Source organism: Bos javanicus, chromosome X (assembly GCF_032452875.1).
Source record: "Bos javanicus breed banteng chromosome X, ARS-OSU_banteng_1.0, whole genome shotgun sequence".
Classification (NCBI taxonomy): Eukaryota; Metazoa; Chordata; class Mammalia; order Artiodactyla; family Bovidae; genus Bos; species Bos javanicus.
Genome location: NC_083897.1, coordinates 57040927 through 57066635, shown reverse-complemented (window position 1 = coordinate 57066635; position 25709 = coordinate 57040927). Strand labels below are relative to the sequence as shown.

General features: G+C 37.1%; 1 protein-coding gene across 2 annotated transcripts in view; it reads right to left on the bottom strand.

The window, feature by feature from the left end:
- The window catches only part of RADX (RPA1 related single stranded DNA binding protein, X-linked), a 96765-nt gene that overhangs the window by 5498 nt on the left and 65558 nt on the right, over window positions 1–25709 (bottom strand). The window contains exons 12-13 of one of the 2 annotated variants that reach the window (XM_061409345.1): window positions 13961–14251; window positions 6895–7062 (exon numbers count right to left, since the gene is read on the bottom strand). In XM_061409345.1, the coding sequence (XP_061265329.1) occupies window positions 6895–7062; window positions 13961–14251 (459 nt within the window). Of the gene's footprint in view, window positions 1–6894; window positions 7063–13960; window positions 14255–25709 lie in introns of both variants that reach the window. The other variant, XM_061409344.1, reaches the window with a different exon arrangement.

Sequence of the window (25709 nt, the reverse complement as noted above, 5' to 3'; positions counted from 1 at the left end):
GTATAATAGCAATTTCAATATCGTATCAGTATTATTCAACATGATTTGGGAACTATGGCTAATTGTTGGAAAAACATTAAGCTGGATCCCCCATCTCATTCTCTATACCAAAATAAATTCCAAATGGATTAAAATTTTAAACTATAAAAATGAAACCATATTAACAAAAGGAAAAAAAAAAAAAAACGCCCAAACAACCCAATTCAAAAATGGGCAAAGGACTTAAATAAACATTTCTCCAAAGAAGATATACACATGGCCAATGAGCTCATAAAAATACGCTCACTATCATTTGTAATTAGGGAAATGCAAATCAGAACCACAATGAGATATCACTGTAGGATGGATGTTATAAAAGCAATCAAAAGCAGAGCCCCCCCCCAAAAAAAAAACCCCCAAATAATGTGTTGGTGAGAATGTGGAGAAATTGGGATCCTTGTGAATTGCTTATGGGAATGTAAAATGGTACAGCTGCTGTGGAAAATGGTTTGCTGGTTTCTCAAAAAGTTAAATATAGAACTACCATGCTGCTGCTGCTGCTGCTAAGTCGCTTCAGTTGTGTCTGACTCTGTGCAACCCCATAGACGGCAGCCCACCAGGCTCCTCTGTCCCTGGGATTCTCCAGGCAAGAACACTAGAGTGGGTTGCCATTTCCTTCTCCAATGCATGAAAGTGAAAAGTGAAAGTGAAGTTGCTCAGTCGTGTCTGACTCTTAACGACCCCATGGACTGCAGCCCACCAGGCTCCTCGGTCCATGGGATTTTCCAGGCAAGAGTACTGGAGTGGGGTGCCATTGCCTTCTCTGAGAACTACCATATGACTCAACAATTCCAACCCTAGGGATATTCTTAAAACGACTGAAAGCAGGGACTTAAACAGGTACTTGCACACCAATTTACATAGCAGAACTATTCACAGTGGTCAAAAGATAGAAACAACCCCAATGTCCATCAACAGACGAATGAATAAAAAAAATGTAGTGCATACATTCACCAGAAGATTGTTCAGATGTAAAAAGAAATGAAATTCTGATATATATTATAACATGGATGGACCTTGAGGATATTATACCAAGTTAGTAAGTCAGACCAAAAAGGACTAAACTGCATTACTTCTCTTAGATATCTAGAATGGGGAAATTCATGGGGACAGAAAGTAAAATAGAGGTTATTAGGAGCTAAGGAGAGGGGGGAATGGGGAGTTATTGTTTAACAGGTATAGTGTTTCTGTTTTCAGATGATGAAAATGTTCTGAAAATGGTTAACATTGATGGTTGCACAACATTGTAAATGTACTTAGTGTCACTGAATTGTACACTTTAAAATGGTTAAAGTGGTAATTTTATGTTATGCATATTTTACCAAAATACAAATTATATGTGAGTAAAAAAACATATAAAAGTATCAGAAAAAAAAAAAACAGTGAATTTTAAAAAAATCTTGGACTGAGTGATGTCTTCTTGAGTCTGACATAAAATCAATAGCCACAAAAATGAAAGACTGATATATTTGAGTACATAAACATAAAATTGCTTAACAAATCAAAACAAGATTCCCATTGAATAAATTTCAAACTGATAAAAGTATTTGCAACACACAATGAAGGTTAAATTTTTACAATATGCAGAAAGAACTTACAAATTAATTTTAAAAAGAACTCATAGAAAAATGGAAAAAACTAGCATAGAAAGTTCTAGAAAGTTCACAGAAAAATATAAATGGCCAATAAATATATGAAGATACTGAACCTTAGAAATAATTCAGAACTGCAAATGAAAATAATGATAGCAATACATTTTGCCCATCACCTGCCAAAGATTAACAAGACTGATACTATCCAGTATTTTTAAAGGAGTGAGTCAAGTGGCACTCTTTCTTTTGGTTGAAGTGTGAACCGTTATAACCTTTTTGAAGGACATTTTGACAATACCTACCAAAATTTTGGGCTTCCCTGATGTCTCAGACAGTAAAGAATCTGCCTGCAATGCAGGAGACCCAGGTTCAATCCCTGGGTTGGGAAGATCCCCTGGACAAGGAGATGGCAATCCACTCTAGTATTCTTGCCCAGGAAATCCCTTGCATAGAGAAGCCTCATGGCTACAGTCCGCAGGTCACAAAGAGTCAGACACGACTGAGTGACTAACTTTCACTTTTCACTTACACCAAAATTTTAAATTTGGTGACATCTAAGAAGTAGGTAAAGGAGTACATCAAGGCTGTATATTGTCACCCTGCTTATTTAACTTATATGTAGAGTACATCATGAGAAATGCTGGGCTGAATGAAGCACAAGCTAGAATCAAGATTGCCGGGAGAAAAATCAGTAACCTCAGATATGCAGATGACACCACCCTGGTGGCAGAAAGTGAAGAAGAACTAAAGAGCCTCTTGATGAAAGTGAAAGAGGAAAGTGAAAAAGTTGGCTTGAAACTCAACATTCAGAAAACTAAGATCATGGCATCCAGTCCCATCACTTCATGGCAAATTGATGGGGAAACAGTGGAAACAGTGACAGACTTTATTTTGGGGGCTCCAAAATCACTGCAGATGGTGATTGCAGCCATGAAATTAAAAGATGCTTATTCCTTGGGAGAAAAGTTATGATCAACCTAGACAGTATATTAAAAAGCAGAGACATTACTTTGCCAACAAAGGTCTGTCTAGTGAAAGCTATGGTTTTTCCAGTAGTCATGTATGGATGTGAGAGTTGGACTATAAAGAAAGCTGAGTGCTGAAGAATTGATGCTTTTGAACTGTGGTGTTGGAGGAGACTCTTGAGAGTCCCTTTGACTACAAGGAGATCCAACCAGTCCATCCTAAAGGAAATCAGTCCTGAATATTCATTGGAAGGACTGATGCTGAAATTCCAATCCTTTGGCCACCTGATGGGAAGAAGTGACTCATTTGAAAAGACCCTGACGCTGGGAAAGATTGAAGGCGGGAGGAGAAGGGGCCGACAGAGGATGAGACAGTTGGACGGCATCACCGACTCAATGGACATGAGTTTGAGTAAGCTCCGGGACTTGGTGATAAGACAGAGAGGCCTGGCATGCTGCAGTCCATGGGGCCACAAAGAGTTGGACACGACTGAGCGACTGAACTGAACTGAAGAATTCATCTTACAGATATATAAGTGCACAAAGATTATAGATTATATATACATACACATGGGGCTTCCCTGGTGGCTCAACGGTAAAGAATCTGTCTGTCAACACAGAAGATGCGAGTTCAATCCCTAATCCAGGAAGATCCCCTGGAGGAGGAAATGGCAACCCACTCCAGTCTTCTTGCCTGGGAAATCCCATGGACAGAGGAGCCTGGCAGGCTACAGTCCATGGGGTCACAAAAGAGTCAGACACAACTTAGCAACTGAACACCAGCAACATACATTCACACAGATAGATACAGATACTCATTTCAGTACTGTTTGCCAGTATAAAAAACATTTGGAAACAATCTAAATGCCCATCAATATGTGACTAATTAAGTAAATACCGGTATAGCTACACAGTGGAGTATTTATAGCTACTAAAACGAAAGAGGTAGCTCTCTATATATTGATACTAACATGAAAACTATTCAAGTGTTAAAAGATAAAAGTTGGTTATGAAACCATGTATAGTATAATTCCATGTATGTATCTAAGAGACAGAGAAACAGACTGTATGTGTGCATGCGTGCTTGTGTATGTGAGACAGAAAGAATATACTGTCAAATGTAAAAATAATTTCTTAAAGGATTCAAATACAGGTTATCTCCAGAGAGTGGGTGGGCTGGTAGAAAGGGATGAACCTTCAAAGGCGGGAGGGAAACTTTCAGTTTTACCCTGTACCTTTTGGTATTATTTGATTTTTTAAATTATGAACATGGATAGCTTTTATAATAAAAAACTAGTTCATAAAAATGTTGAAAAGATGATACCAATGTTATACTGTAAGCCACTGTATTACTTTATTCTGTATATTTTTTAAAATTAGTTTATTTTAATTTAATTTAATTTATTTATTTAAATTAGTTTAATTTAATCACTTTACAATATTGTGGTGGTTTTTGCCATACACTGACATGAATCAGCCATGGGTGAACATGTGTACCCCCTCCCGAACCCTGGTCCCACCTCCCTCCCCATCCCATCCCTCTGGGTTGTCCCAGTGCACCAGCTTTGAGTGCCCTGTTTCATGCACTGAACTTGGACTGGTCATGTATTTCACATATGGTAATATACGTGTTTCAATGCTATTCTCCAGAGAAGGCAATGGCACCCCACTCCAGTACACTTGCCTGGAAAATCCCATGGATGGAGGAGCCTGGTGGGCTGCAGTCCATGGGGTCGCTAGGAGTCGGACACGACTGAGCGACTTCACTTTCTCTTTTCACTTTCATGCATTGGAGAAGGAAATGGCAACCCACTCCAGTGTTCTTGCCTGGAGAATCCCAGGGACGGGGGAGCCTGGTGTGCTGCCATCTCTGGGGTCACACAGAGTCGGACACGATTGAAGTGACTTAGCATAGCATAGCAATGCTATTCTCTCAAATCATCCCACCCCCGCCTTCTCCCACAGAGTCCAAAAGTCTGTTCTTTATATCTGTGTCTCTTTTGTGTATCTTTCCGTTTGTAATTATGGAGGGAATGGAAATGTTTCGAACCAAATTGATCTGTGCTCAAATCCTAGCTGTTATCTATGTTGATGAATCTCTCTGATCTTCAGTTTAATCATCTATCAACAGGGGATAATAATGTTTACCTTGCAAGGCTCTTCTTGTTAGGATTAGTTGTAACTTATGTAAAATGTCCAGGCACAATGCTCTGCAGAGAGCTAAATGGACACTATCATTATGCCATGAAAAATATGGTATTCCATGTTTGAAATGAATTACCTTGCTTTTGATTATATCACTTCTCTCTTCTAGTGATTCTTGCCCTTCATGTCCCAAATATTAACTGCTCTGGCAGAATGGTACCAGGTATTTTCACATGATCATGTTAAGTGACTGCTGGAAGAACGCTGGCTCTAGCAAGTAGTGGGTAACTGTGAATTTTGTCTTCATTTTTTTATATCATTAATAACATACACAAACAGCAGAAGAAACATGACAGAAGTGGATACTGCAGTGAAGCAAGAGCAAGAGTTCCACAAAGATTTAAAGTACAGATTAGGGTCCTAATTACCAAATCCAGAGTTACTGACAGTCTAAGGAGCTGAAACGTAAGAAGTAATGTGTATGCATGCTCAGCTGCGCCTGACTTTTTGCAATCCCATGGACTGCAGCTTGCCAGCCTCCTCTGTCCATGGGATTTCCCAGGCAAGAATACTGGAGTGGGGTGCCATTTTCTCCCCCAGGGAATATTCCTGACACAGGAATTAAACCCACATCTCCTGTGTTTCCTGAATTGGCAAGTAGATTCTTTACCACTGAGCCACCTGGGAAGCCCCGTATGAAGTAATACTGCAAGTTAATATATCATCTTTAAAATGGACTGTGGGAAAAATAAAGAACCTTATCTCTTACAAAACTGGATACTTAAGTTCAGTTTGAAGTGAAGTGTTAGTTGCTCAGTTGTGTCTGACTCTTTGTGACCCCATGGACTATAGCCCACCAGGCTCCTCTGTCCATGGAGTTCTCTGGGTAAGAATACTAGAGTGGGTTGCCAGGCCTTCTCCAGGGGATCTTCCTAATCCAGGGATTGAACCTGGGTCTCCCATATTGCAGGCAGTTTCTTTACCATCTGAGCCACCAGGGAAGTTCAGTTTGCAGTAACCATTACTGCCAAAAGTTACTTCATCATCAGGCACAACTCCTAAGACTTGTTTAAAAACAACATACACTCAAGAGTTTCATCAGCTTAGAAAGACCCACCACAAAATCCCAAGATAATAAGGCCTTTCTTTAGTGCTTTTTTAAAGGGAATATTCATATAATCTCAATTAAAATTGCTAGAAACTTTACCACATGCTTAGGAAATAGAAATGACAGAAGAAAGTGAATAGGATAATTATAATTGGAATGTAATTTTACTCATATATATATAAATGATTTAAAGTTCAGGATGTTAAATAGCAGCCTAAACAATTCGTTGGTTGAAGGGTTTCACTATTGGGATTACACACATGCTTAGGAGTCCCCAAGGAATTTATTGCATAGCACTTGAATAACTATTTATAAGAGAAAACAATTGTACTGTACTATAGTATGGGGCTTCCCTGGTAGCTCAGCTGGTAAAGAATCCACCTGCAATCCAGGGGACCCCAGTTTGATTCCTAGGTCAGGAAGATCCCCTGGAGAAGGGATAGGCTACCCACTCCAGTATTCCTGGGCTTCCCTGGTGGCTCAGATGGTAAAGAATCCGCCTGCAATGCGGGAAACCTGGGTTCTATCCCTGGGTTGGGAAGATCCCCTGGAGGAGGGCATGGCAACTCACTCTAGTATTCTTGCCTGGAAAATACCCATGGACAGAGGAACCTAGCAGCCAAAGTCCATGGGGCCACAAAGAATTGGTAATGACTGAGTGACTAAGCACACAGTATGGAGGCACTGAGATTTCAGGCAATTATAAGGTGAAAGGACAAATTGTCTTGCCTGAATTAAAAGGAGAGAGGAGTAGAAGCTGCACTGTTCTGTATGCATACCACTTCAGTTTAGCGAATACTTACATTTAGAAATGTATTATAAAAGAACATTCTTAATGCCTGCCTGGAATAGAAACCATTAATCTATCCAATTTTATTTTTAAATATATTCTCATTTATCTTTGGGTACCTTTACCAAATAACTCTTCAAACTGTGTCAAATGTTAAAGCTAGAACTGTTTATATAGTAACATCTTAAGGTTGGGACCATTTGCATTATTAATTAATTTTATTTTCTGACTGCAAAGATCCTGAGATTGTCTTACCTGCAAGCACTCTTGAACCTGTAGTTTTTTCACTGCTAGTTGATGCCTGTGGATACACACAGCTGTAATTCATGCAGGTTAATAATGTGTCTACTTGAGATGTTTGGGCATCTTGTAGAGAATACATGGGGAGGAAAGCCACATCGATTGCTATCTCATGGTTCAGACCTGTTACAGAAAAATCACACATTATTAAAAGTGTAGTTAGTAACATGGTGCTAATGAGGCCAGATCTGATGGTCTGATCCTCACATGTGCCAGATAGCTTCAAAACTATAAAAAAATAACTTTCAAAACTAAGGGACTAAGCCCTTTGCTGTGCAAATGCTTATAAATACATTGTACTGATTGAAAGAGGAGACACTTTAGAGCAATCTAGCATCATTGTTGGAAATAACAGTCCCAAATCTTTTAAATATTGATGGATGGCTTAAATATTAATATCTAGAGAACAGCCTAGTCACAAAAATGAAGACATGTAGAGAATTTTCATCATCATTTATGATAGATGCCATTACAGGACAGGAGAATTCAGAGATAAGTACTGGTTCTCTTACTGCCATTTTGGACTTATGGATATAAGACTCAAGCAAGGCCAGGGATGGAAGTACCAAGGTTCCATTTGTCCTCAAACATACAAGAAAAATTTCAGTCACTCACCATTAGGGCGAGAAAAGGTTGCAGCTTGGGGGAACCACCACCATGCATCCTGACCTATGTCTGTTGTCTCTTTATGAGGGTCAGTGTCAGCTAGGGTGGATTAAAAAAAAACTTCTGACAGGCAAGGGTTTTAGCTGGGTATTCAAGCATGAGTAGCGCTTAAATAGAGAGAAGGGTATTTCAGGTAGGGCAGGAAGAAGCCAAAAGTACAGGCCAGAGTAAGGAAACCATCTTGACTGGATGAAGGAAAAATATGCAGAGCACAGCTTGAAAACTCTGAATTCTACCCACTCAAACCAGAAACTTAGAAGTTATCCTTAACTCTTCCCTTTCATTCTTCCCTGATATTTAGTCAGCAAGTCCTATAGATTCTATGACTTCAGTATCTACACTATTCATCCCATAGCAATTCTTAAGTATAGAGCATGAGCCAATGATATGTAAACAAGTCCTTCCAGTTAAGCTGTAAACTGATCCAGAAACTCAAGTCCATTCTTTGTTTTTTATGGGTAAACAACATTAAGTTCCATAGCTTTAACTTAACAAACAACTAAGGGCTACTTAAAGCTTTTTAAGGATTACTAAAATCTGGTATTCATAAACTAAAATAGTCATACCATCTAGAATTTACTGTGGATTCCAATTCAGTATTGTAACTCCCTCATAACTCAGCAATGCTGCAAAACTCATGTCAGTGTGCATACTGGTATTCTATTTCCTTGATTCTAATACCAAATCTAAGGCATACCATCAATTTAATAATGGGTTTTTAATAAAAAGAAAACACTGCATTAAATGTACCCATTGACCATAAGATGCATTCCAACTTGCAAATGTAAAAAAAGAGAAAGAGTGCTTTAGAATTGAGAAAATATCAAGTTGGAAACCTTGATTTTTAGGAAGATAGCTTTATTATCATTGTGTCATTGACACTATTATGAGTTGCTTTCTAAATTATAGAATACTGTGAGTTTAGCTTCAACATTACTGGTAAAATTTGTCATGAGTTGTTTGGCTAAACTAGAGTTCAGAGTGCAAATGTATAAGCAAATATGCCCAAGGCCGCTGTACTTGATGTTCCTGTACATAGAATGCTCTTTCCCCAGATAAACACACAGCTTGGTCCTTCACCTCTGTTAGGTGTCTGGTGAAATGTTATTTTCTTAGGGAGACCTCCCTGACCACTCCATTTAAAATTTAGCCATTTCCAATGACAGCACTCTCCAACCCCTTTCTTTTAGCATTGATCATTATACCTCATTTCACCACAGGGCTCTGTTATCGTTTGCATTAACTCATGTAACCTCAGTCCCAAGAGCAGCACTGAGCATGCCTTAGGTGCTCAGTAAATATTTGTGAAATTGAGTAAAAGAAAGTATACGTGCGCATTTCAATGTACAATTTTCAACTACTTAGACTTTAGGACATTTGTGCACTGTATTCAAATACGAATTCATCCATATTCACAATAGCAAAAGAGATGAACACAAATATCCTCCCCACAATGTACAGGTATAATGCACTTCAATGGTGACAATTTATGTGTTACTTAGGTAACTTGCAACATACTACCTAGGTAAGTGTGGTAATATATGTGGATTATATTAAAAATTAGAGGGAAATAGAAAATCAACAAAATAAGCTCATATTCCTCTTTTGTAAAGTGTATTGTACGCAATTTATATATCTTCCTCTCAAATTCTTCGTTATCACTGTATTCCTTTTCCAATGAAAGTCTATGTGTTTGTGTGTGTATGTGTTGGGTAGGATCCCACCACCTAGCATAGTACTTGGTATATGCTATATTTTATGAAATCTAAAATATCATTGTTTTTTAAGATGATCATTATTTTTTACACCACTAAGGAAAAAAATACTACCAATTAAACAAAGGCATGGCATCAATTTTAAGATGCATATACATTTTAAAAGATATTAACATACGGGGAAAAAAGTGTGTCTTACACTGATGAAATCTGATAGTAGGTACTTAAGGTTTAAGGATTAAATTACTTTTATTATGCAATGGAATAAGGGACAGAATTAAGGGGTAGCAACAGTAACCTATACAATCCAGTGTGCTGCTCCATTTGGGATACAAGAATGAGAAGCATGTCAGTGGAATAGGATATCCTAAGGATACAGCCAGTGAAGAAACCAAGAGGAAGGGAATCCAGTTCTACTCAGATTTTAATGGTTCAAGTAGCCTTCAACATGGAAGGAGGCATTCCTCAGGGCTACAAATAATTGGTCCTGAGCCTGCAGGCTAGTGCCAAGGAGGGCAGGAATTATGTTGCTCTGCTTAGTTGCTTTAATAAGAGAAAAAAATCAAGAGAAGTAAAGCCTTATGATTTCCATGTAACTACAGCATATTACATTACTTTGATGTTAATGCAATTACTTACAATTTGTGATGATTTAAATGCATTTTCCAGAAAAGGAAAAGAATGATACAAAATTTTTTGACAAAAAAAATCCTGATTAAAAAGTCTACAAAACACTATCTTAACATTCTCCTTGCTGCTGCTGCTAAGTCACTTCAGTCGTGTCCGACTCTGTGCGACCCCATAGACGGCAGCCCACCAGGCTCCCCTGTCCCTGGGATTCTCCAGGCAAGAACACTGGAGTGGGTTGCCATTTCCTTCTCCAATGCATGAAAGTGAAAAATGAAAGTGAAGTCACTCAGTCGTGTCTGATTCTTAGCGACCCCATGGACTACAGCCCACCAGGCTCCTCCGTCCACGGGATTTTCCAGGCAAGAGTACTGGAGTGGGGTGCCATTGCCTTCTCCGAACATTCTCCTTAAATTACACCTATTGTTACTGGAGTTTGTATCTCTTGATATCCAAGAGATAAACAGATGGCTTTCAGAGGTTTACTAAAGGTTGGCTGAGTAATTATTTTCCTTACTGTCTAAGTCAAATGCAAACTGAAGCTTTAATTGACTCATAGCATTTCATGAACAACTATTAATAAATTAGTGTTTGCAGAATCAATGATGTACTAATGCCATCTTTAAGTCCGATCAAGCTTTTGAGAAGTATCTTCTTAATATTTTAAGTGAGAAACAATTCTTAAAATTGACCAACAGATTAAAAAGCTTATACTTGGGCCAAATGCATTGAAAATTTCATCTTACTTCATTCAAATATCTTCTCTTTGAAGTATGTTATTATGTAATATGCAATGGGCTGAGATTTTAGCACATACTATCTACTTATTTGAGTTAAGTGAGATGGCATAACAAGAATTATTAACACAAGAATTGGTACTTTTGGGATAGGTTTCTGATATTGCCACAGTACCCAACTGGTTGTTGGGAGCCATTTGAATTGTGGGAAGGAAGATTAATAATTCTGTGCAGTATTTTCAATAATGATTCACCCTAGAGCAGTCAGAGCTAACGACCAAGTAATGGGATTATGGTCTGAATAACCTTTCTGGCTCCCAGAATAAGACACTTCAAAATTACTGGGCCCTCCAGAGATCAGCAAGATAAAGCTGAAGGATAATAAACTACTAGAAGGTAGTATCAGTGTAGGTTGTACACTCTTAATGTCAGAAGAACTTTAAAAATCATTCAGACTTATCTGCCTTCATTGGTTTAGCCAGTTATATCTGAAAACAGGGATCTAGAATAGGGGTCAGCAAACTATGAGCTGGGGGCAGGGATCAAATGTAGCTTCTACCTGGTTTCAAAGAATCCATGGCCTAGGAAACTTTTTTTTCATTTTAAATGGTTGGAAAAAAAAGAATATTTCGTGATACATGAAAATTACATGCAATTCAAATTTAACTGTCTATAAATAAAGTTTTAGTTAAACATAGTCAGGCACATTCATTTACACATTGTCTATGACTGCTTTCACACTAAAACAGCACAGCAATGAAGTATCACCTCACACCTGTCAGATCAGCCATCATTAAAAAGTAAAAATGGAACTACCATATGACTCCTGGCTATATATATATATAAAAACCCCACTAATTTGAAAAGATACACACACCCTATGTTCATAGCAGCATTAATGATAACTGCCAAGATATGGACGCAACATAAGTGACCATCAACAGATGAATGGATAAAGGAGATGTGGTGCACATGCACAATAGAATACTACTCACTCATAAAAAAGAATAAAAATTTGCCATTTGTAACAACATGGATGGACTTGCAGAGCATTATATTAAATGAAATAAGTCAGACAGAGAAAGACAAACACTATATGATATTGCTTATATGTGGAATCTCAAAAATAAAACAAACTAGTGAGTATAACAAAAAAGAGGCAGACACAGATATAGAGAACAAACTAGTTGTTATGGGAAGGGGGAAGAGAGAAGGGGGAGGGACATTATAAGGGTAAGGGATTAAGACATGATTTCTCATTATGGCCTGACTTTTACCTATCTAGTAGGTAAGACTAGAAGATATTCAGGATTCTTTTATCTTTAAAATTAAGTACCTCATCAGGAACGATCCCTTTTCTCCCTTCCTGCAAGAAAACTCACAGAAAATTACTACTGGATGCTGGTAATTTGTTATTTACAGGCACCTAGTAATACTTACTTTTTCTGTTTTATTTATTTAGTTTTCTTTTTAAAAAATTTTATTTGTTTTATTTTAAATGTTCTGTTTTATTTAATCCACAGGTAGCTTATTTTTCAATGTTTTTATCCCTGTAAATCCACTTACGCCCTTGAAAAATGGTAGGATATAAAACAGTCCAATTCTAACATGAATTACAGCTGGTTAGGCATAACAACAAATTAGCCTCCTTTACATCTGATTCTTGCTTTTCGGTGACACATAAGATAGCTGAAATGTTTAGAGGATCAGTAACATGTTGAAAAGAAGAAAAATATTCAATTTCTATGACTCCAAATGAACTCATGATTTTCATGGTTACTTCTTGTGATGTATGGGAAATCTCTGCTGTAATTTGTTTCCTCGATATAAAACTAAGATAGATAAACTACCCAAAGAGACCAAGCAATGCAGTCTAGTAAAAAGAAGCATTTGAAACTTAGATCTGAGACTGTCTAACAGTCAGTGGGAATTCATACTTTTCATAAATTATATACATATACACAATCACATGGATGTAATATTTATATGTGAGGAGGTAGGGAAGAAGAGTGGGAGAGAGTAAGGGGGAAAAAGGAATCTTGATAAAGGTCAAGGTAATTCATTCCAGTACTAGAGATATAAAAATCTATGAAATACATTTTCTTTCAGGCATTAAATTAATTTGCTAATGGCATTGCATCATTCTTTCACTTAAGGTAATTATATCTTCCTTTCAAGTACAAATAAAAAATTTCCCTTGATCTAGAGAGTATCTCACTTTGGCTAAGATTTTATTTCATAATTAACTTTGTGTACATTTTTCATTCATGAGAAACAAAATTTAAAAATGAAGTTTAAAAATGTGTTGACTTTAAATTTTTATAAGTTCCATAGCTACATGTCAGTTTAGAACAACCTGAGAAAATAAGTTTATTGTCACTTATCAGACAATATAGTTTTGGGACTTCCTGGTTGGTCCAGTGGTTAAGACTTCGAGCTTCCACTGTAGGGGGCTCGGTTTCGATCCCTGGTAGGGAACGAAGTTCCTGCATGCTGTGCAGCATGGCCAAAAAAAGAGAAAAGACAAGATCGTTTTTTTCAGTAGCTTCTTTCTTTTCAACCTAAGTTACCTGAGAATTTTATTTTCTTCACAGGCTAAACAGACAGAAGTTCATAGGATCTTCTCTTAATTATCCCTTTCTCTTTAACCGACATTTTACCCTTTAGTGGTTCAGATGCACTGAGAAAGAAAGGCAGAGAATATGAGCAAGAAAGTGGTGGCTAAAGGAGAAGAGAATCGGTTTTAGAGACAGTCGGTCAGGGAATAGAAAAGTTCCCTTGGTTCCCACTCTTCTCTCCTCAAATACTTTCCAAGGATTTGCCAATATTTAAAAGCACACAATTAAAGCTTCATGTATTCTAGGATGTGTTCCCATTCCTTTGGTTTGAGCCAAACAGGAGCTCTTTGGGTTTAACTTTTTTTTTTGGATGGGTGGAGGTGAAATGTTTAGTTTTTTTTGTTTTTTTTTGTTTTTTTTTTTAAGCAAAATAATATCATCTGTATTTAAATTATGTCACGTAAATAACATTCACAAGGGCTTTCCTGGTGGCTCAAATGGTAAAGAGTCTACTTGCAATGCGGGAGACCTGGGTTGGATCCCTGGGTTGGGAAGATCCCCTGGAGAAAGGCACGGTAACCCACTCCAGTATTCTTGCCTGGAGACTCTCCATGGACAGAGGACCCTAGCAGGCTATAGTCCATGGGCTCGCAGGACATGACTGAGCAGCAAAGCACAAGGAGACAGTAACATTCAAAGAAAAGAACAGGTGACTTACCTAAGATGGTTAATTCAAAATGTCCAAGGCTTCGGGCGCTCTTAAAATGATCAAGTTTTGGGACCCTTCCTTCTGGTGGTACGTATTTTGCAGGCTGAGAATTAAACTGCTGACCAAGAAAATGTCTGTGCTCGGAACTAAATTTTCGTGGAATACTTTCAGGATGAACCCGGCTGTAACGCAGGTGATCTATCAAGCTGAACTTCTTGTCTCTCCACAGCTGACTTTCCCATTTATCACTTATAGTTTTTTTGGCTCTCACTACGAAGGTATGACTGGGGTTTTCTCGACCTGCTAAAGAAACAATGAGATAAACACAAATAAACTATTACTTATATTAAACATAAATAAACTATTATTTATATTACTTATAAACTAATGAAATCAGGTAATTCAGTACAAAGAAGCAGATTAATAAGAAATAGCTTAATTAACTGTAAAAATCAAACAGCCACCTAGAAAACATAAACTGAATGTCCAAAAGATAAATGTTATTAAAGTGAGGAATGAACTAAAATTTGCCTTCAAAATAAACTTTTACTCCAAAGTATTAAAAATATTGTTTTCTCTGTTGCTGGAATTAATGAGATTTTTAATTATCTTCTTTATACTTTTTCTGTCTTTCCTAAATGTTCTTAAACAAACAAACATTCCTTTTATTTTCAGTGATAAATTCAAGTTAAGTCAAATTCATGAGAATAAGAACATTTAGAGATTGAACCACTCCTCACTACTTGTGGAAGGTAAGCTTAAAATAAATTTTGTTAACTTTTGCTAAAAGTACCCTGAACAAATACAAAATATAGTCTATTTCTTGGATGTAACACTCTTTCAAAAGGACCATTTATATGATATTCCTTTCAGATATAAATAACATATGAAAAACAAAGAGGGAACTAAATTGAAAGACCACTTCAACTCTTGATTGTTCTCTGTCATCAAGTCCATTTATCATTTATGTACAACTTACTTAACATATTTAGTTTCTAAGGCAGAATATAATTTATCTCTTACACACTGTGATATTCATTCACTCAGCAAACCTATTATGTACCAGATACTGCACTGAGGAATTTGGTAAAATAACATTTTAATTTAATAATATACACTGGAATCTGAAGACATAGAGTAGAATCAGTAAAAAAGCCAGATTTTAGCACTTCTCACTTTGTCAGTTCTGCTAGCTCAGACAACCTGAAGCAAATTGTTTTTTCAGAACTTCATTCCTAAGTTTAATAAGGTTGCTGAATTGCTTCCTTGTATGCTGCTCGTGCCTTGGCGTTTATTATTTTCCTAATATAAAAGACCTTGCTGAGACAGAAGGGTGTTTCAACAGCGAGGTTTCAGTGTGGTTAATATATCACTTCTGCTTTTGGACTTTATTCCATATCCCCAGACTACTTTCTTGGTTTCTTAACCCTAGACAGAGACTGAACATTTATTACAAGGTAAAATACTAGACTGAATTTTGAGAGAAGATAAAGAAGTTGAACTTCTTACCAGGAATTTAAAATACTGCAATATTACAAAAGAGTTTCTTTTTAATTCTCAAAATTTAGTTGATGAACACACTTAACTTCCTTATAATACCGCTTGATAACAAAAAGGATAGAACATATAATCACATGTGAAAAGGAAAGGACTCAATAAAAGCCAAGAGGAAAACTCTAATAGGACTAAACTGGAGATTGGGCAATGGATTTAATCCTTTTATCTTCTAGAAATGAATTCCTCTTATCTAAACTAATAAAAGTACATAATCAGATCAGCAATAAGTAGATATTAGAACCCAATATAGTGAGAATTCCTGACTGATTTGTTCTAAAATATGCAAAGAACAAGTTATAGGCCATTCCAATTCTGAAAAATTAAATAATTTCATCTACTCCATAGGAAAAAAAATCCTCTAATTCACACTGTCTGATAAGAATAAGTCTGATAGTCTGATATATTTTCTGTGCTTGTGTTCTCATTTGAGTGTTAAGAACTGGCAAGGTTTAATGCTCACATGAAAAAGTTCTTCTGAAAAAAATAATGTATAGTTTTTTAATTTAGTAACTTGGGACTGTAACTATCTCAATTATATGTTTCAAAATTAATACAAATGGGTATGAGATCAGTACAGGAGATATTGGCAGTCACCGGTTATGAATAGTAAGATTTCAAGGGCAACAATTAGGAAAGAGACAAAATGTATCTAGAGTTCAGGTTTTTCTAAAAATGGAAAATCATATACTATAATTCTTCAATTTTTAGCTTGAATATTACTAATATTACCATACAAAACACATTATGCTTTAGGCCCAATACATAACTAAGATGGGCTTCCTGGTGGCTCAGTGGTAAAGAATCCACCTGCAAAGCAAGAGACCCAGGTTTGATTCCTGGGTTGGGAAGATCCCCTGGAGGGCACGGCAACCCACTCCAGTATTCTTGCCTGGAGAATCCCATGGACAGAGGAGCCTGGTGGGCTACAGTCCATAGGGTCACCAAGAGTCAGACACGACTGAAATGACTGAGCATGCACATATGCACATATCTAAGATACAGCTTAATTACCTAGCAAAATTATACACACACATATATAATTATTTATCAGAATTATAGTAATCATTCTTATTTTAGTGAATCATTTTACCCTTATTCCTGATGAGAATGGATATATATTTTAATGAAGAAAAATTTCAGAATACCACATTTAGGTTGTGAGTTGAAAAGGTCATTGTATAAATGTGTATGTGTGGTGATTTTGTTTCTTCACTGAATCTACACTAAGCATTTCATTGTGTGGATAAAGAGTGACAGGTAGGGGTATATGAAGGCATAGGGGAGTGGGAAGAGCTATTTCCTTTGCCTCTTTCCTGTTTGCCTTCAATGACCCCATGCTGGTGCAAGAGCTATAAGACTGGAAAAAAACAGGGTATTTCAGTCAGTGATCAGGTCTGTGCTTGGTAGCAAACATATAAGGACTTTGTAAAGGATGGTGTAAGTCAGAAGCTACTTATAATGTCTTATGATCTCAGTAGTACTATCACTGTTTATTGCTAGATTTTCAGTGTATGTCTCATTTACTTATGTTACCAGATACAAAGGATAAGATGTTAAACTCTGTAATCTTCAAAATACCTAACACAATCAAATTGCATACACAAATTAGCTATATATTCACAAAATGAGTACTTTTGAATTTACACACATAATAATTTCCAAAACTAACATGAAACATATCTGGGAATACATTAGTAACCATGTTAACACATATAGATCCAAATTCATTAATTAAGCCTGAAATATAATAACACAAAGGGGACTGTGTAAAACTAGAAAGCTTCTGCATGGCAAAGGAAACCATCAACACAAAGGAAAGGCAACCTACTGAATGGGAGAAAGTGACTGCAAATCATATATCTGATATGGGGTTAATATCCAAATATATAAATAATTTGTTTACCTCAGTAAACAAAAATAAGCAATATGATTAAAAAGGGGGCAGAGGATCTGAATAGACATTTTCCCAAAGGCATACAGTTGGCATACACGTACATAAAAAGATGTTTAACATTATTATTAGCAAAATGCAAATAAAACCCACAAGGTATCATCTCACACCTGTTAATATGGATATTATCAAAAATACAAGAATAAACAAGTGTTGGTGAGCATGTGGAAAAAAGTCAACCCTTATGCACTGTGGGAATGTAAATTGGTACAGCCACTATGAATAACAGTATGGAGGTTCCTCAAAAAAATAAAAATAGAACAACAATATGATCCAGCAATTCCACTAGTGGGTATTTATCCAAAGAAATAAAAAACACTAACTCATAAAGATATATATACCCCCATGTCCACTGTAGCATTATTTACAATAGCCAAGACCTGAAAACAACCTAAGTGCCCATCAATGAATGAATGGATAAAGAAAATGTGGTATATTATTATTCATTCATAAAGGGAAATCTTAACTTGGATGAATCTTGAGGACACTATGCTAAGTTAAGTAAGTCAGACGAAGACAAATATTATATGATCTTACTTACATGTGGAATAAAAAAAAGACCACTCAAAAAAACAAGCTCACAGATATAGAAAACTGACTGATGGTTGCCAGAAACAAGGGTTTGGGAGGGGATAGGTGAAGTGGGTCAAAAGTTATAAAATAAATAAGTCAAGGAGATGTAATGTACAGCTTGGTGACTATAGTTAATACCATACTGCATATCTGAAACTTACTAAGAGTAGATCTTTTTCATCACAAGAAAACAAATTTTTATAACTATGTATGGTAATGAATGTTAACTAGACTTATTGTGGTAATCATTCTGTTATACATACAAATACCAAATCATTATGCTGTACACCTGAAATTAATATAATATTATATGCTAATTATACCTCAATTTAAAAAAGAAAAAATGTAAAAGAGTTTTGTAAATTAGGAAGAACCATTATCAACTTCATGTATCGGACACTTCTTGAGAAACTATCTCCTTAACAGGTATGCTATAGTGGGGATTTGGGACACTACACTAACTGAATAAGATTTGATCTTTTGCTCACACTCTAGTTAAATTTCTCCATTTTTTTTTTTTAACAATTCTGACCATTTAAATTTAATTATCAGTTTCTTTAAGGTTTGCTTGCTCTGAATAGCTAAAAGTTATCAATATACTTTAAATATTGATAATAATTAAGAAAAATAAAGAGAAATTAAATTTAAAGGGAATTATTTATAATCCTGGGCAAAATAATTTATTATGAAAATCATATAGATTCAAAAAAAGTAAAAAATTAAACCAGTCATTCATATGGTAACACATCCCAGGGTTTATACTCACATAATCTGTAAGAATTAACGGATTATTTTTACTTAGTTTCCAGATTTTTTCTGTAGAGGGATGCTATACAAATGTGACAACTCTGAGAAACATTTACAGTTTAAAAAGTACTTTTGAACATCTGTTTAAAAGTCTTAGGCTAATTTTATTAAGTAAATAAAGGGATGCTATCATCCCTTTTGAGTGCATGCCAGTCACTGAGTCCCATCCAACTCTTTGCAATGCCATGGACTGTAGCCAACCAGGCTCCACTGTCCATGGAATTTCCCAGGCAAGAATACTGGAGTGGGTTGCCATTTCCTCCTCCAGGGGATCTTCTTGACCCAGGGACTGAACCCGCATCTCCTGCACTGGCAGCTGATTCTTTACTACTGAGCCATCTGGGAAGCCTGATGTCAATTTCAGAGATGAGTAGGTTGACATATAGAGTGACTGAGTTACCTCTGTTCACACAAGTTAAAAAACAACCAACCAACCAACCCTGAGGTATAGTATTATGGTACATAAATAAAAATGAAAATACAACATAACAACTTTTAGGATTCAGTGAAAGTAGTGATCAGAGGGAAATTTATAACATAAATACTGATATTAAAAAAGATATTCAATAATGTAACATTAAACTTAAAGGAACTAGGAGTGACAGAAGTAATTATGCTTGAAGTAATTATGCTTAAAATAAATATAAATGAAATAGAGAATAAAAAACATAATAGAATCTAAGAAAGCAAAAGCTTGTCCTATGTAAAGGCCAGCAAAATTGATAATCGTCACCTCTACAGACCCAAGGAGTGAAGACATAAATAACTAAATTCAAAAATACAATGTGATTCATTACAGAGATAAGAAGAATTAAAATAGAATACTATGAACAATCATACACCATAAATTAGAAAACTGAGCTGAAACAAATTCATAAAAGCAAAAAAAATTGCCAAAACTCATTCAAAAGAAAAAAAAGGAAAAAAAAAATCTCCACAGACCTATAGCAAGTAACAAAAGAGTCCAAAATGCAGTACTTGGATGCAATCTCAAAAACGACTGAATGATCTCTGTTCGTTTCCAAGGCAAACCATTCAATATCACAGTAATCCAAGTCTATGCCCCAACCAGTAATGCTGAAGAAGCTGAAGTTGAATGGTTCTATGAAGACCTACAAGACCTTTTAGAACTAACATCCAAAAAAGATGTCCTTTTCATTATAGGGGACTGGAACGCAAAAGTAGGAAGTCAAGAAACACCTGAAGTAACAGGCAAATTTGGCCTTGGAATACAGAATGAAGCAGGGCAAAGACTAATAGAGTTTTGCCAAGAAAATGCACTGGTCATAACAAACACCCTCTTCCAACAACACTAGAGAAGACTCTATACATGGACATCACCAGATGGTCAACACCAAAATCAGATTGATTATATTCTTTGCAGCCAAAGATGGAGAAGCTCTATACAGTCAGCAAAAACAAGACTGGTAGCTGACTGTGGCTCAGATCATGAACTCCTTATTGCCAAATTCAGACTTAAATTGAAGAAAGTAGGGAAAACCACTAGACCATTCAGGTATGACCTAAATCAAATCCCTCATGATTATACAGTGGAAGTGAGAAATAGATTTAAGGGCCTAGATCTGATAGAGTGCCTGATGAGCTATGAATGTTCGTGACATTGTACAGGAGACAGGGATCAAGACCATCCCCATGGAAAAGAAATGCAAAAAAGCAAAATGGCTGTCTGGGGAGGCCTTACAAATAGCTTTGAAAAGAAGAGAAGCGAAAAGCAAAGGAGAAAAGGAAAGATATAAACATCTGAATGCAGAGTTCCAAAGAATAGCAAGAAGAGATAAGAAAGCCTTCTTCAGCGACCAATGCAAAGAAATAGAGGAAAACAATAGAATGGGAAAGACTAGAGATCTCTTCAAGAAAATTAGAGATACCAAAGGAACATTTCATGCAAAGATAGGCTCGATAAAGGACAGAAATGGTATGGACCTAACACAAGCAGAAGATATTAAGAAGAGATGGCAAGAATACACAGAAGAACTGTACAAAAAAGATCTTCATGACCCAGATAATCACGATGGTGTGATCACTGACCTAGAGCCAGACATCCCGGAATGTGAAGTCAAGTGGGCCTTAGAAAGCATCACTACAAACAAAGCTAGTGGAGGTGATAGAATTCCAGTTGAGCTATTCCAAATCCTGAAAGATGATGCTGTGAAAGTAATGCACTCAATATGCCAGCAAATTTGGAAAACTCAGCAGAGGCCACAGGACTGGAAAAGGTCAGTTTTCATTCCAATCCCAAAGAAAGGCAATGCCAAAGAATGCTCAAACTACCACACAATTGTACTCATCTCACACGCTAGTAAAGTAATGCTTAAAATTGTCCAAGCCAGGCTCCAGCAATATGTGAACCCTGACCTTCCAGATGTTCAAGCTGGTTTTAGAAAAAGCAGAGGAACAGAGATCAAATTGCCAACATCCGCTGGATCATGGAAAAAGCAAGAGAGTTCCAGAAAAGCATCTATTTCTGCTTTATTGACTATGCCAAAGCCTTTGACTGTGTGGATCACAATAAACTGTGGAAAATTCTGAAAGAGATGGGAATACCAGACCACCTGATCTGCCTCTTGAGAAATTTGTATGCAGGTCAGGAAGCAACAGTTAGAACTGGACATGGAACAACAGACTGGTTCCAAATAGGAAAAGGAGTTCGTCAAGGCTGTATATTGTCACCCTGTTTATTTAACTTATGTGCAGAGTACATCATGAGAAACGCTGGACTGGAAGAAACACAAGCTGGAATCAAGATTGCCGGGAGAAATATCAATAACCTCAGGTATGCAGATGATACCACCCTTATGGCAGAAAGTGAAGAGGAACTAAAAAGCCTCTTGATGAAAGTGAAAGAGGAGAGTGAAAAAGTTGGCTTAAAGCTCAACATTCAGAAAACAAAGATCATGGCATCTGGTCCCATCACTTCATGGGAAATAGATGGGGAAACAGTGGAAACAGTGTCAGACTTTATTTTTCTGGGCTCCAAAATCACTGCAGATGGTGACTGCAGCCATGAAATTAAAAGACGCTTACTTCTTGGAAGGAAAGTTATGACCAACCTAGATAGAATATTCAAAAGCAGAGACATTACTTTGCCAACAAAGGTTCGTCCAGTCAAGGCTATGGTTTTTCCTGTGGTCATGTATGGATGTGAGAGTTGGGACTGTGAAGAAGGTTGAGTACCGAAGCACTGATGCTTTTGAACTGTGGTGTTGGAGAAGACTCTTGAGAGTCCCTTGGAGTGCAGAGAGATCCAACCAGTCCATTCTGAAGGAGATCAGCCCTGGGATTTCTTTGGAAGGAATGATGCTAAAGCTGAAATCCAGTACTTTGGCCACCTCATGCGAAGAGTTGACTCATTGGAAAAGACTCTGATGCTGGGAGGGATTGGGGGCAAGAGGAGAAGGGGACGACAGAGGATGAGATGGCTGGATGGCATCACTGACTCGATGGACATGAGTCTCAGTGAACTCTGGGAGTTGGTGATGGACAGGGAGGCCTGGCGTGCTGCGATTCATGGGGTCACAAAGAGTCAGACACGACTGAGCGACTGATCTGATCTGATAGCAAGTAAAGAGATTCAAAAGAAAATTTAAAAGGCTATTCCATTTAAAATAGCAACTAAAAGAATAAAATACCTAGGAATAAAATTTAAGCAAGGAGGTGAAAGACTTCTATACTGAAAACTACAAAACATTGTTGAAATAAATTAAAGAATACCTAAAAATGAACAGAAAGAAATCCCATGTTAATGGACTAGAAGAACTAATATTATTAAGACATCAATACTATCCAAAGTACCTGCAGACTCAACGCAACCCATATCAAAATCCCAAAAGCTTATTTTGCAGAAATGGTCAAATGGATTCTTAAATTTTATATGGAATTACAAGTCCTCAACGCTAAAGCAATCTTGAACAACAGGGACAAAGTTGGAGGGCTCATACACCCCAATTTCAACAGCTGATACAAAGCTATAGTAATCAAAATACTGTGGTGCTGGCATAGGGACATACATATAGACCAGTGAAAAATAATTTGATATTTAACAATGGTTTTCAATTCAGTGGATACTAAGTCAATGCAATTTTTCCTATTCATTGTCCATGGACTACAGGAAACTTAGTGATACTTCCCCATGTTGATGGCAATAATTTATCTGACCATTAACAACCTTTCAAGTTTATATTGGTTCTACTTCAAATCCAAGAGGCCTGTGCTCTGGACTCTGTTTTCTAAGTGGTTATTACACCTCAGTCTATAATCATTTAGGCCTCTAGTTCTTAAATGTCCATGAGCAGTTTTAGTTTTAGTTCCTATTCACCACTTAATCTTTTTTGTTTCTGCCACTTAGGGATTTTTAATTCTTGCTTTCAACTTGGTTATATATTTATACTACAATGATTTCCCCCTTATTTTCTATCTTTTATTTGGGGTGGAGTACAATCCAAATCCCTTTGTGGGTTCTTAATCAGTCAGACTGACTAGAAGTCAATTCTCAAATAAGAATAACTCATAAAGCAAGAAGGATCTAAAGTATTAAAATGTCTACAGAGATGACCCCTTATAAGATCTGCTTTAAACAAACTCACTTTAAGGATACCCTGCCAGAACTAAATTTGTGTCAGAAAATTTGTGTCACTTCAGAAAAAAAAAGCCCCAAAACTGAAACTACAACTATCTTTTAAGCTTTAACTACGGTTATTGTCAAATAAAAATTAAACTTCCTACTTCATTCTTCTCTTAATTAAAAATAGTACATCTGAAGGAATGTACTACCAGGGAACCAATTTACTAAGTGTTGTTCAGTTCAGTTACTCAGTTGTGTCCGACACTTTTTGACCCCATGAACCATAGCACGCCAGGCCTCCCTGTCCATCACCAACTTCTGGAGTCTACCCAAACCCATGTCCATTGTGTCAGTGATGCCATCCAACCATCTCATCTTCTGTTGTCCCCTTTTCCTCCTGCCCTCAATCTTTCCCAGCATCAAGGTCTTTTCAAATGAGTCACTTCTTTCCATCAGCTGGCCAAAGTACTGGAGTTTCAGTTTCAACCTCAGGGCCTCCAATGAACACCCAGGACTGATCTCCTTTAGGATGGACTGGTTAGATCTCCTTGGAGTCCAAGGGACTCTCAAGAGTCTTCTGCAACACCACAGTTCAAAAGCATCAATTGTTCGGCGCTCAGCCTTCTTTATAGTCCAACTCTCACATCCATACATGACTACTGGAAAAACCATATCCTTGACTAGACGGACCTTTGTCGGCAAAGTAATGTCTCTGCCTTTTAATATGCTGTCTAGGTTGGTCATAACTTTCCTTCCAGGGAGCAAGCGTCTTTTAATTTCATGGCTGCAATCACCATCTGCAGTGATTTCAGAGCCCAGAAAAATAAAGTCAGCCACTGTTTCCACTGTTTCCCCATCTATTTGCCATGAAGTGATGGGACCAGATGCCATGATCTTAGTTTTCTGAATGTTGAGCTTTAAGCGAACTTTTTCACTCTCCTCTTTCACTTTCATCAAGAGGCTCTTTAGTTCCTCTTCACTTTCTGCCATCAGGGTGGTGTCATCTGCATATCTGAGGTTACTGGCATTTCTCCTGGCAATCTTGATTCCAGCTTGTGCTTCTTCCAGCCCAGCATTTCTTATGACGTACTCTGCATATAAGTTAAATAAGCAGGGTAACAATATACAGCCTTGACGTACTCCTTTTCCTATTTAGAACCAGTCTGTTGTTCCATGTCCAGTTCTATCTGTTGCTTCTTGACCTGCATACAGGTTTCTCAAGAGGCAGGTCAGGTGGTCTGGTATTCCCATCTCTTTCAGAATTTTCCACAGTTTATTGTGATCCACACAGTCAAAGGCTTTGGCATAGTCAATAAAGCAGAAATAGATGTTTTTCTGGAACTCTCTTGCTTTTTCCATGATCCAGCGGATGTTGGCAATTTGATCTCTGGTTCCTCTGCCTTTTCTAAAACCAGCTTGGAACATCTGGAAGGTCAGGGTTCACATATTGCTGAAGCCTGGCTTGGAGATTTTTGAGCATTACTTTACTAGCATGTGAGATGAGTCCAATTGTGTGGTAGTCTGAGTATTCTTTGGCGTTGACTTTCTTTGGGATTGGAATGAAAACTGACCTTTTCCAGTCCTGTGGCCACTGCTGAGTTTTCCAAATTTGCTGGAAAATTAAGTGTAGCACTTTCACACCATCATGTTTTAGGAACTGAAACAGCTCAACTGGAATTCCATCATCTCCACTAGCTTTGTTCGTAGTGATTCTTCCTAAGGCCCACCTGACTTCATATTCCAGGATGTCTGGCTCTAGGTGAGTGTGAGTAATCACACCTTCATGATTATCTTGGTCGTGAAGATCTTTCTTGTACAGTTCTTCTGTGTATTCTTGCCACCTCTTCTTAATATCTTCTGCTTCTGTTAGGTCCATACCATTTCTGTCCTTTATTGTGTCCATCTTTTGCATGAAATGTTCCCTTGGTATCTCTAATTTTCTTGAAGATATCTCTAGTCTTTCCCATTCTATTGTTTTCCTCCATTTCTTTGTATTGATTGCTGAGGAAGGCTTTCTTATCCCTCCTTGCTATTCTTTGGAACTCTGCATTCAAATGGGAATATCTTTACTTTTCTTCTTTGCTTTTCGCTTCTCTTCTTTTCAAAGCTATTTGTAAGGCCTCCCCAGACAGCCATTTTGCTTTTTTGCATTTCTTTTTCTTAGGGAATTAAGTGTTGTACTGGTGCAAAATTCAGAACAATTTTGGACTAGTACTTTTGACAAGGATTTCAGGTAATATAAATAAAAATGAAACAAAAATAACTAGCTACATATCTACTTAAAGTAT